This window comes from Epinephelus lanceolatus, chromosome 21, assembly GCF_041903045.1.
Source record: "Epinephelus lanceolatus isolate andai-2023 chromosome 21, ASM4190304v1, whole genome shotgun sequence".
NCBI lineage: Eukaryota > Metazoa > Chordata > Actinopteri > Perciformes > Serranidae > Epinephelus > Epinephelus lanceolatus.
Window position 1 is genome coordinate 33,704,568 of NC_135754.1, and position 12,940 is coordinate 33,717,507.

General features: G+C 40.7%; 1 protein-coding gene across 1 annotated transcript in view; it reads right to left on the minus strand.

Moving 5' to 3' along the window:
• myo1d (myosin 1D) overlaps positions 1 to 12,940 on the minus strand; it is a 192,329-nt gene that overhangs the window by 109,201 nt on the left and 70,188 nt on the right. Inside the window, exon 12 of the mRNA XM_033611683.2 lies at positions 1,618 to 1,688. Within this exon, the coding sequence (XP_033467574.1) occupies positions 1,618 to 1,688 (71 nt within the window). The remainder of the gene's footprint in view (positions 1 to 1,617; positions 1,689 to 12,940) is intronic.

The following is a 12,940-nucleotide window of genomic DNA, read 5'->3' on the forward strand; positions in this document are numbered from 1 at the left end:
AGCGTGTGTGATTTATTCATTTGAATGGTGTCCACACACTTTGGGGATTGGAAAGTGCTGCTGTCATTTTGGGGGACGTCAGGCAATGAAGATGTCATTTAAATGTTCGAGTGTGCACAGTGTGTGTGTGTGTGTGCATGCAAGTGTGTGTGTTTCTGCGTCCTTATGTTTTGAATGTGAAGCAGGGGCAAATTGCTGGCTGTTCCAAACAGAGGGTTATTTTTGATGTATTTCAGTTGTTTTATTTCACGACTGCAGATTACAATGGGATCTTTTTTAGTCCAATGATTCATCACGCCTGTGTGCCTGCTTTAAATTAGCACCCAGGCTGAGTAAAACTCTTCTCATGAGGGGAATTATCAAGAAATGAATGTGCATGAAATAATCTTTCAATTATTCCTCATTCACACTGATCAAGAGGAATCTACATGGGTTATTAAGTGTTGTGCATTCTGTTTGCAGAAAATTCAAATGAATTATTTAGTTTGCACTATTGTGTGACTTTGGTGAATCTGAACTAACTCTTTCAAAAGCAAAGGTCACACAATAGCAAAAAAAAAAATATTGGTCGAGGCAGTGTTGACCAGCAGCTCCTGTGATCAACAATGCTGAATCACTGTTTTTCTCAAGCCTACTTCTTCAAACTGAAGGCGTGTGGACTAAAATCTACTGTTAGTAATTTATTCTCTATGGATACCCCATACAACCCTACTTCAAAAACTCTGAACTATCCCTTTAGCCCTTTATGACCTACCATAGGACAAGTCTGCCAGAGCACATCTTTACATTTTTACATGCTGTAGTGCCATTTTTGGAGCAATTTAATGTGCTTTACATCAATACAACCCTTAAATCCCAAATTTTATTAATATGTATGGATATATATATATTTTACACATATTTTGTGTGCTCTGGGACACAACAAATGCATGATATGTTAGTGTAACTCCTCTGGTTTTATATGCAAAAAGAATTATTGCTCTATCTTATTTGGTTGCAATTCTACCGGCATTTAAAAATAGATAAGCAAATGGGATCGCGGGCGCTCCTGTAGGTATTTAAGAGCTATGATAAAGTGTGCTGTGTTCTCACACTGTGGGTGACTGATATTGGTTTAATAAGTTTTGCATGTGGATATAAAACCTCAGAAATCTACCTATTCTTTGAGCCTGGAGTCTGAACAGATGGCAGTTTTATCTGTGCAGAGAAACAGAAGTTCCCCATATGTGTTTTTATATTTATAATAATTGACCTAAAACATTACTGTACATAAACTAAAGGGTCAAAGGAGTGATGTATTCCTTCTCAGAAAGTAACTGCATGGTGGCAAATATTCATATACAGTGGGTTGAATAGATCTGGGATATGAAAAGAATATTTGGCCAACATCTAGTCATAGAGTGTGAATGAGTGGTGCTCCCACATCTCCAAACAACCGTCGAGTTTCATTCAGGAACCCAAACTCCCATCTGCTCCTGAAGCGGCCAAAAGTACAAGCCTGTGGTTTCAGTAGGCAGCTCTGAGGCATGAATATGTAAAAATGTACAAATGTGGGAAAAGGAGCATGAATCACCGGTAAAAGCTTTTCCTGAATAAATAAAACCTTAAGACACTTACACCACATCTCCTGCGTAGTGCCTGATGCGAAAGTCTCTGTCAAACTCCAAACTCTTGTCGGTCGGTGAGAGCTGCAGAGAGGCAGAAAAACAGAGAGCAGAGTGAGTTATACTGAAGGGCATCTCAGAACAAAGTATTAAAAGACCAAAGGAGTATTAAGTGTGTACTTTTTCTGCCTCTTCAGACTAAATTAAAAGACGTTCTGCCTCCACTACATGTTGTCTCGCTGCTCTTTGTTCTGAATAAACAACATCCAACCATGAAAGTAACCAACGTCTTTCTGATAACATATAAGGAGCAGTTGTTTTGCTGCTGTCAGACCTGTGAGATTCACTCTTTGTTCTAACCATGATAAATTATGCAGAGAATCATCATCTGGTCTCTGAATGTTGACCATTAAAGTTAATAGTGTTGTTTATATGGATGAAACCAAGTGCATTCAATGCAGAGACATAATGACAGATGAATGCAGTTGCATGCAAAAGTTTAGGCAACATTGGTCAAATTTTTATGAATGGTGAATACTTATGTACTAGTCCATACCCATTGAGTACAGCATACCATACCGTGACTTAGTCATACCAAAAATTAGACAAAAAACAACAACATTGGTCCACAGGGGGAGCCACAGTGATCGGTCGCATTTTAGCCATTTTTAAGCATTTTTCTGTTGTTATAGCGCCACCCAGTTGCCAATTAGAGTTAAATTTCTCCAGTCACCTTGAGGCGTCCTGTTCTACATATCTACCATGTTTAGTAAAAATCCATATGGCGGTTAGGCCTAGATAAGAAATGAGCTCTCTAGCGCCCCCATTTTGTTTGATGGGGTCAATAATGGAGGGGTCCCCTCAGATTATGTGTGGTCATATGCCTACAAAGTTGCGTGGTGATGGGTGAAACCCTTGAGATGTTATACACCTTTATGTGATGAGCCACGCCCTCCGCAATATTCATTGCCTTATAGAAGCTCAGTTTTAGTAAGTTTTCCAACTTTTGCCAAGAGGGAACTTTAGATATTGGTCCCTAGATTATGTTCACCCAGTTTCATGCAGATCGCTCAAACTTCCTAGGAAGAGATCCATTTGAAGTGTTTTTCCAAAAATTCAAAATGGCGGAAAATCTATATAACCGGAAGTTATGGGTTCTTGAGGCAAATGTGTTCCTCATGAGGAGAGGCATCTCTGTGCAAAGTTTCATGTCTCTACGACATACGGGGCATGAGATATGCCCATTCAAAGTTTGCAATTTCAATTGGTTGCTATAGCGCCCCCCTTTGGCCAATTGATGTAATATTGCTTCATTCGCATCCTCCCATGACCCTCTACCACTGTGCCAAATTTCACATGGATTGACCAAGTCAGTGAGGAGAGAAACGTGGAACACACACACACACAGATAAACTGATCTCCAAAAGGCATGAAGTTAAAGATGACACGTCTTCAATATTTTAAGCAAGATTACTTTTTAATTTCAATCTTTTATAGTTTCAAAATAACAAAAAAGGAAAAGGGCCTGAAGCAAAAGTTTGGGCCCCCTGCATGGACAGTAGTTAATAGCGCCCTCTTTCCAAGTGCCACAGCTTCTAGACGCTTTTTATAACCAGCTGAGAGTCTTTCAGTTCTTGTTTTTTGGAGGATTTTCACCCACTCCTCATTGCAAAGGCTTTTAGTTCTGTGAGATTCTTGGGCCGTCCTCATGCACTGCTCTTTTGAGGTCTATCCACAGATTTTCAATCATGTTTAGGTCAGGGGACTGTGAGGGCCTCGATTAAACCTTCAGCTTGCTCCTCTTGAGGTAGTCAGTTGGTGATTTCGAGGTGTATTATGGATCGTTGTTCTATTGTAGAAGCCATCCTCTCTTCATCTTCAGCTTTTTTACATTTGCTGCTTCCAGAATCCGCTGGAATGTAACTGAATCCATTCTTCCCTCTACCTGTGAAATATTCCTGTGCCACTGGCTGCAACACAAGCCCAAAGCATGATCCATCCACCCCCGTGTTTAACAGTTGGACAGGTGTTCTTTTCATTAAAGTTGTATTTTAACTCCATCAGTCCACATGACTTGTTTCCAAAAAGTATCAGACTTGTTCAGATGTTCCTGTGTAAACTTCTGATGCTGAATTTAGTGGTGAGGACACAGGGAAGGTTTTCTTCTAATGACTCTTCCATGAAGATCATATTTGTACAGGTGTGTCTGCACAGTAGGACAGTGCACCACCACTCCAGAGTCTGATGAATCTTCCTGCAGGTCTTTTGCGGTCAAACAAGGGTTTTGATTTACCTTTCTAACAATCCTACGAGCAGCTCTCTCAGAAAGCTTTCTTGGTCTTCCAGACCTCCACCTGTTAATTGTTGAACAGCTCCCTGAAAACACTTTGCTATCTTCTAATAGTCTCCTCCTGCTTTGTGAGCATCAGTTATTTTAGTTTTCAGAGTGCTAGGCAGCTGTTTAGAGGAGCCCATGGCTGCTGATTGACGGGACAAGGTTTCAGGAGTCAAAGTATTTATGAAGCTTTGAAATCTGCATCACCTGGCCTTTCCTTAAGATGACTGTCAACAAGCCAGAGCCCTAACAAGGTTATTATGGTCTGAGACCCTGGTAAAAGGTGAGGTGAGGGTAATGAAAACCAGAAACTGAGCAATGCGATTGCACAATCATTTTCTTTCATGTGCATGTGTTTGTTTTTATTTTCCCATTTTACATCAACCGTCACGTGAAGAGAGCATTGGTATTAATGATCAAAGAATACTGTACTTTTCGGAAACACCTGTTCAGCTTCAGCAGGGTCTTCCCGTTCATTTTAGCCATCCAGGATGTTTTTGGGAGATAGTACAGCTTTCCCACATCAAGACAGTTTGGGTAAAGCATCCATTCTGGAAATTTCTTCTAAAAATTGATTATCAAACAGACTGTCCACCTCTTTAAGTAGCCCTTTTGTTATGTCTCTATACAGGTCAAACCAAAGTGCTCAGTGTGATTTGCTTAAACTGCAAAAGCTACTGCAACAGCAGATGCAGTGATGCGGAAAACACCAACACTGTCAGGGTGGATAAAGTCTCACAGAAAAGAGGAGGGGAACATGGAGAGCCAGAGAGAGTAAGACAGGAAGGAACGTGCACAACGTGATGAATAAAATCCAAGAATGGGGCAAGAGACGGTGAGACAAGGACTGAGGAAGAGGAGGAGAGATGAATGTAGCATGATGGGAAGAGACAGCGCGAGCAAAAAGAGAGTGTGAAAGCGTGTGTGCGACAGTGATGCCTGTATGTAGGCCAGCTAGCAGGAGAGCAGTGAGAGAAACATGAATGGAAATGCAGAGGGGTCCGTCACAGCTTCTGACGAACATGATTAGGCTTCCTGTTTCATCCGCAAAGCTGCCAGTGACAAGCAAGTTTGACATGACGTGTTGTGAAGAGTAAAGTTGTGCAAGTGTGGAATTCTCTCAAAGTATTATGCTGACATCAGAGATTAGAGGGAGACAGGAGTGGAGAGAAGTATCCTGCACTCTCACAACAATCCTACAGAGAGAAGTGATTAGCATATAAGAGCAGAGGGCTACAAAAGTGCGAGAAGCAGCGAGATTACAGCGAATGATGACTCGGGGAAAAAAAGATTGATGTCTAAATGGATATACAGATACATTACAAAAGCTAAAAGCATGTGGACATCCCTGTGCACCTTTGCTCCATTTAAAGACCTGGTTAAATGAAACATTCATTCCTCAATTTTAATCCTGTGTCCCTGTGTTATCATTTATCTCTAGTTATATGCCAAATATATCCGATTTTTCTTCATTAAAATCCCCGTCTTTTCCCCTTCTGTAAAACCAGATAAAGTGGTTTCAAATGTTTGATGACTCATCATGCACTCAGGGGTGTTTACAAAAGTCCACATGAGACTTTGGACGACTAGCTAAATAGCTACACCGGTCATATAATACCGCGCTTCCCTAATAAAGAAGTAAAGCTGTCCTACATAAGTTAACTTTCATTTAAATAATACAAATTATCTAAAGCACACATTACCTTGACTTTGCATGTGGGGTACTGCATGCAAAGGCCTTATTGCCTTACGCACGTGGCAAGTGGAGGTTACAGCCATCACTCAGCTGTAGCACAGGTTGTCAGATTCAGTTAGATTCTGTGATGCTGCACTGGTGTTGCACGGTATACTGGTACCAACGGTAGACCGTGGTACTAAAACACCACGGTACATATGATACCATAATGTTGGAGTACTGTAGTACTATGGTACCTCACTGTGCCACTACTGTGGGATAAGTTCAAAGTCCAATCACAAGAGGGTTATTGTCCATGCGCTGTCCAATAACGGCGCGCACTGGCCACCTGGCACTCAATATGCTGCTGCAGTGGTTTGTTTTCCAGTGTTCATCACTTATTGATGCTGTTTTTGAAGTATGAATAAGTCAATAAGTAATTTATTCCATTGAAATATCATTGATGTATTATAGAAAAGTGATTTATCTTTTTATAAATGACAAAAGGCACATCTGCCTCATTTTTGCTGTGGTATCCTGATACTACTCAGAACCGTGATACTTGCACTGGTATCGTACCGTGGGTCCCAATTTTGGTACCGTGACAACACAATGCTGCACACGGCTGTTCGTTAAGAAATATGTACAAAACTTATCTGCCTGTAAAACATCAAATAGTTTTTATATTTCTGTTATTCACGGATCAAACAACAAGGTCAATTAGTGAGCGTTTGACGTGCTGGTAGATTCTATTTATCACTTTAAAAAAGAGCCAGGCTTGCTGCGTCCTGATTCCAGCTCCACACTACAACATGACATTCACCAATCATTCCAACTTGCTTTTGGAAAGAGAGCAAATAAGCAAATCACCCAAAATGTGGACGTATTTCTCCTCAGCTAGAGCACATAATTATATTTTACACAATAGCACCAACTTGTGCAACAGTCTGGCAAAGGCTGTCCTGTTTCAGCATGACAATGGCCCCATGCACAAGCCAGCTGTCTGCCACAAGTCCGACCCCTGATCCTCACTGTGGGAGTTGAAAAAGGCAAAGTATGAGATTGCCAAACGGGGCGATGTATGGTGGGCAGTAACCGGGAATCAAGCTGGCTAAAAGCGCTCTGGTGAAACATGGTGGGCGTGGTGGGATAACAATGACTACAAAAACAACCACAATGACTTTACAGCATCAGGGCTTGAGGTCGATAGGTGAAGCCGCCCAAGACAGAAAGCACTGGAGAAGAACTGTGCTCCACTAGTCAAGTAAGTGGCAAGCCAACTCCATAAAGAAATGGTTTTCTGAGTTAGGTGTGGAAAAACTTGGCTGGTCTGCACAGAGTCAACAACTGGGATGAACTGGAATGCTCACTAATGCTCTTGTGGCCAAATGGGAGCAAATCCCTGCAGCCAGGTTTCAAAATCTTGGAGAGGTCTTCGCAGAAGTGTTGAGGGGGTTATAGCTGCAGATTAATGCATTCTGTTTAGAATGAGGTGCATTACAAAGACATACATTCACCGGCCACTTTATTACGCACACCTTACTAGTACTGCGTTGGACCCCTTTTGCCTTCAGAATTCTTAGTGTCATAGATTCAACAAGGTGCTGGAAACATTCCTCAGAGATGTTGGTCCATATTGACATGATGACATCACACAGTTGCTGCAGATTTGTCGGCTGCACATCTATGATGAGACTCTCCCGTTCCACCACATCCCAAAGGTGCTCTATTGGACTGAGATCTGGTGACTGTGGAGGCCATTGGAGTACAGTGAACGATGGGTACACTGTGGTCATAAAGGGATGGACACAGTCAGCAACAATACTCAGGTAGGCTGTGGTGTTTAAACCATGCTCAGTTGGTACTAAGAAAATCTCCCCCACACCATTACACCACCAGCAGCAGCCTGAACTGTTGATACAAGGCAGGATGGATCCATGCTTCCATCTGAATGTGGTTTTTCCAATCTTCTATTGTCCAGTTTTAGTGAGAAAACCCGTGTGAATTGTAGCCTCAGTTTCCTGTTGTTAGCTGACAGGAGTGGCACCTGGTGTGGTCTTCTGCTGCTGTAGCCCATCTGCTTCAAGGTTGGACAAGGTGTTGTTGGATCAGAGATGGTCTTCTGCAGACCTTGGTTGTAACCAGTGGTTATTTGACTTCCTGTTGCCTTTCTATCATCTTGAACCAGTCTGGCCATTCTCCTCTGACCTCTGGCATCAACAAGGCATTTTGGCTCACTGGATATTTTCTCTTTTTGGGACCATCCTCTGTAAACCCTAGAGATGGTTGTGCTGAAAATCCCAGTAAATACTCAGAGCAGCCCGTCTGGCACCAACAACCATGCCACGTTCAAAGTCACTTAAATCACCTTTCTTCATCATTCTGATGCTCAGTTTGAACTTCAGCAGCTCGTCTTCACCATGTCTACGTGACTAAATGCATTGAGTTGCTGCCACGTGATTGGCTGATTAGCTATTTGCGTTAACAAGCAGTTAAACAGGTGTACCTAATAAAGTGGCTGGTGAGTATGTGTGTAATGTGTGGTTGTCCACATAGTTTTGGTCCTGCAGTGTACCCAGAGTTGCAGCAAAGGTGGACAGTGGGCTGGAGGAACAGAAGGGAAGCAATAAAGAAAAACACAGCCATCAAATAAAACTTTTACAGCCACACAGCCGTCTACCTCGATGCTATTCCCGTCAGCAGAGCCAACACAGAATGTTCCATTACTTTGGGTCTTTGTGAAAATGTTGAATGACTCATCGGAGAATCAGACACACACACACCCGCTCAGAGACACACACACGCACCCACTCTCAGACAATCAGACAGACAATGAAAGAAGGAACAATCCCGTATGAGAGGAAATATCGCAAACACAATAAAAGCCTTGCAGAAACAGAAAGATTTCAATCAGAGAGCTGAATGAATCAGTCAGCCTTGATTCAGATCCAAAGCCCGAATCAAAACCACACAGGGCCGCACCATGAGAAGAGAAACTCCTCAGTGAAATCACAAAACTATTTACCTCCCTGGCACTTCAGAAATCCACTGAAGCATTGAAGTGCGTCCAGTAATATTCTCTGAAGTTTTTATCGCCAATAGTAATGAGCTCAGCAAACAAAGAAAAGAACAGGTTATTAAACAGGATTATTTAATGTGGACACTTAGCAACACTTTCTGTAATTTAGAGCTTTAGAGCTCCAAACACTATTCCAATAAAGTCTTAATTTCAAGCCTGTGTGGAGATTGGACTGTCTCAAGATTAGGAGATAATCTATTTGCACAAAAACACACACACACACACATTTTCAGGGGATAAATACAAACAACACTTGCAGGAAACAAACACATGAAAGCACACAGACAAACACACACCAAGCAGAGAGACAAACAGATGCACTATCAGACAGACAGCCTGCATCTGCTGGAAGCCGCACTGCCCCTCATCCATCACAATCAGTTACACTCCAACACACACACACACACACACGCACACACACTGTACACACACTTAACCAGACACACATCTTGGCAGCATTATTATTAGCACCTCCTCTGTGTTTGGGATCCAGCCTGGTGTTAAGACGGAGGGTGCAATGGTTGTGTGTGTGTGTGTGTGTGTTTGGGGAGGGAGGGCAAACAAATAGAAGCAGAACAAGGTCAGAATGGATGAGGAGGGGAGGAGTGTGAGGATGAACCAACAGGCCAGAGAGACACTTTTCTAAAAGGAAATAATCATGACCATCATCAATAGATCATTTTACTACTTATATGACAGCACTGGCTCCTCAGAGATACTGTAACATAAATCATGGACACAATTATTCCAGGACACACTGGCAGATGTTGTTTTTAGTCTTGAAATAAGTAGACGATTCATCTCTAAAATTTAAAAGACAAAAATGTATTTTATTATTATATATAAGGTGGCGGTGTATTTTTCTGCAGAGACTCCGCCCTTTGCCTGTGTTTTCTAATTTTATTTTCATTTTTTGTACACGTTTATGGGCGTGTCCCCCCAAGTGAGGCTGTGGCTTTATAAAAAAGGTGGCAACCAAGCGCCAGACCATAAACAGCAGGCAATGAAGAGACACAGCGCCAAAAAAACCCCCTCAAATATAGCATATAAATCTGGGGTTGGCTTTTACGTTCCCTTTCACTGGCGAGCACATTTAAGCAAAAATGCCAAAAATTTGCTGGTTGCAGCTCTTTAATGTTAAATTTTGTTTTCAATCACTGTAAATTCAACATCTCTTGTTTATGGACATTTGGTTGGACCAAAAAAAGCAATTAAAACATCATTTTGGACAATTTGCATTTTTTTTTTGACATTTTAAAGACAAATTAATCAATGAAACTGATATTGAAAATAATTATTAGTTTTAATCCTTATTGTTTTCTACATTTGCATTGATGTTTATGTCATCTATGTTGCCGCTGCACATGTAGTCTGTGCTTGTTAGAAGAGTTTTAGAGCCTTTTGGAAACTTTTATTCACATAAAGTTGTACGTTTTTGTTTAAAAAAAACAGTTTGTCCTTATTTTCATGACTGTATTCCCCTCTTCATTTCCAAAAAAAAAATGCTCAAGGAAATTAAAAAGGAAATATATAAAATAGCAAATATACTAGTATAGCGAAATCTCAACAAATGTTTAGTGTTGGTATTATTACCAGAAATCTGTTCTTGCCTTAAGTTCAGTAAAACAGAAACTTAACAGGACAGTTCGCCCTAAAGTCTGCAGAGTGTTGGAGATATCGGCCGTAGACATGTCTGCCTTCTCTCCCGTATAACGAAACTAGATGGCATCGACTCATGGACGAGAGGCTCGTGCTCATAACGAGCTGTAACGTTAGCTAGCTCAGTGGTGCTAAGTGAGCTGGCAGTATATGCAGGCTTCCTCCTGCGCGGTGATACGGTTGGAGAGTGTAGTTGGATAGAAAGAGTTATATCACTCTGCAACTCACACCAAAACAATCAAGACTGATAAACAGCACTACAGGTAAGAGGGAAAATATGTATTTTTGATTTTGGGGTGAACTGTCCCTTTAATGGTGGCCAGTCCAAACCCTGACACCAGCAGCTGAAATCAGTGCATGGAGAAAACAAATAAGTTGCTCCTTTTAAAAATAACCGTAGAGCAACACACTTGACCCCTAGTTGTTGTGAAAATGCTCGTGATGCTAATTCAGGCAGTGAAACACAGTGATTATACTGAGCAGCTTCAGGCGAACCACTTCATGAATGTAAAGCAGACACGGTGCAGAGAAAGAGCAAACTCAGCAAGCTTTGCCAGGACCAACAAAAACTTACACGACAAAATACCAGCAGCATGATTATTTTTCAGATTAATAGTTTGGCCTCTTAAAATGTGAGACCACAGTGGAAAACGCTGCGTTTCACAGTCTCCTAAGGCTCTAAAGGTGATCATGATCATCAGGTTGCAACGGTCCAAACATAGAGATTTCCAGTTTACAACATGTAAGATGAAGACAAGCAGACAATCTTATGAGAATCTGTAACCGAGGTTTTCTTTAAAAATATTTAAATTATTAGTCAATTATCAAAAAGTTGCTGATTTTCTTCAGTTGATCAGTTAATCCATTAACCAAATAATGTGTTCAGCTCTACTACATACGTCAACAAAGCAATCTTTTTAAGGGGAGACAGCCCAGGTGAATAGTGTAACATCTGAAAAAATGTGCATGCAGACTGAAATTAAACCAAGCTCTTCTGATGCAGTGACTTTAAACAATGTTGAGTAAGAAAAAGTACAAATAATTTGTTGAGTTATGAATGGAGGAAAGTCTGCTAGCCGCTAGGCTAATTTATGCAATATAAACATGGTTTAGCTAATAATGGGTCACTAGCAAAAAAAACAATTGACATGTCTCTGAATCTTGACAGTTATTACCGAGCTGAATTATTTATCTTTGTTAAATGATCTTGTTGTTTTTTATTTATCTTTGTTAAATGATCTTGTTGTTTTATGGCTGTTTAAAGTTTAAAGTAAACTTTACTGCCCTTAAGCAGCTTTTTTTTTTTTTTTTTACATTATTTATGTGTTGATTTTGTCTTTTATGACCAAAAGCAAAAAAGAAAGGGGTTGAAGCTTCTTCTCTAATCGATCATGTTATATGATCATATGATATCTTCTCATATCGATCGCAGGCCCATAAATTGCATCGTATCAAAATCGTGGCAGACTTTGTAATATTGGCAAATATTGTATCGTTGTCCAAAGAATCGATATGATATCGTACCATGATGAAACCAGTGATTTACAGCCCGAGTAAGTGCTACTGAAGTTTAGCTTTTTGTCTCAGAGAATGAGAAAAATGGCCTTTAAATATATGTGTTGTTAAATTCCAAACAATTATAGACAAAAATTAGAGACACCAGGGGAAAAACTGAGAGATATCACCTTGAATATCTCAAAACTGACCAGTACATGTTTTCACCTGGGTTTCTTGCCTTAAAAACTGTGAAGTTGCAAAACCAAAAATAATAATTCAGTCATCTACAGCCATCTTAGCCTTTACAACACCTTCTTCTCTTATTTTAAAATTGATTGTAGAAATAACACACAGGCCAAATCAACAGACTGATTAAGGAGATAGAAAAGGGGTTTTCAAACAACCAGGACCACTTTAGATATTTGCAACTTCGGGCAATAAAGCACAGCGTAAATTTGGATGTAAATGGAATAATTAGAACCATTATGGAGTTTGCAAATCAAAGAGATACAAAATAATATCTACACTATATTTATTTGTCACCTCAAATTATGAGCAGATACCTGTCTACAGCACAGCCATGTTGGAGAGGATGTGGGGCAATGGCTCTGTACTGACGTGCAGTTTTGGGTAATTGGTTATATCGTGATTATTAAAACTTTGGGACACATGCAGCAAGAGTGCAGGGATGTTAGTTTCAGTAAAGACAAAGGTAGAGCAGAGCAGGTAAGATGCAAATAAATAAAGTTTGACTTGACAGACAGCAGCATACAAATTTAGAGCTGTGGAGAAAAAAACGGGAGGAAAAGTGAGAACAGAGGAGAGGTGAGGTGAGAAGGCGAGAGACAGAGAAAGAGAGGAAATAACAAGAACATGGAGGACTTACTGTTTCAGGTACACACTGTAGCAGCAGCGCTCGGTGTTGAAGTGACAGGAAGTGAAGACAAGATGCTTCCACACAAAAACTTTCACCTTGAGCTCTGATTATTGTGACGTGTGTCTTAAGGTTTAGTGCGAGAGGAAAGAGACGGATAACAACGACCATTGTTCACACCAACTGTCGACACTGAGTGTTGTTGAGTGTTTTCCTG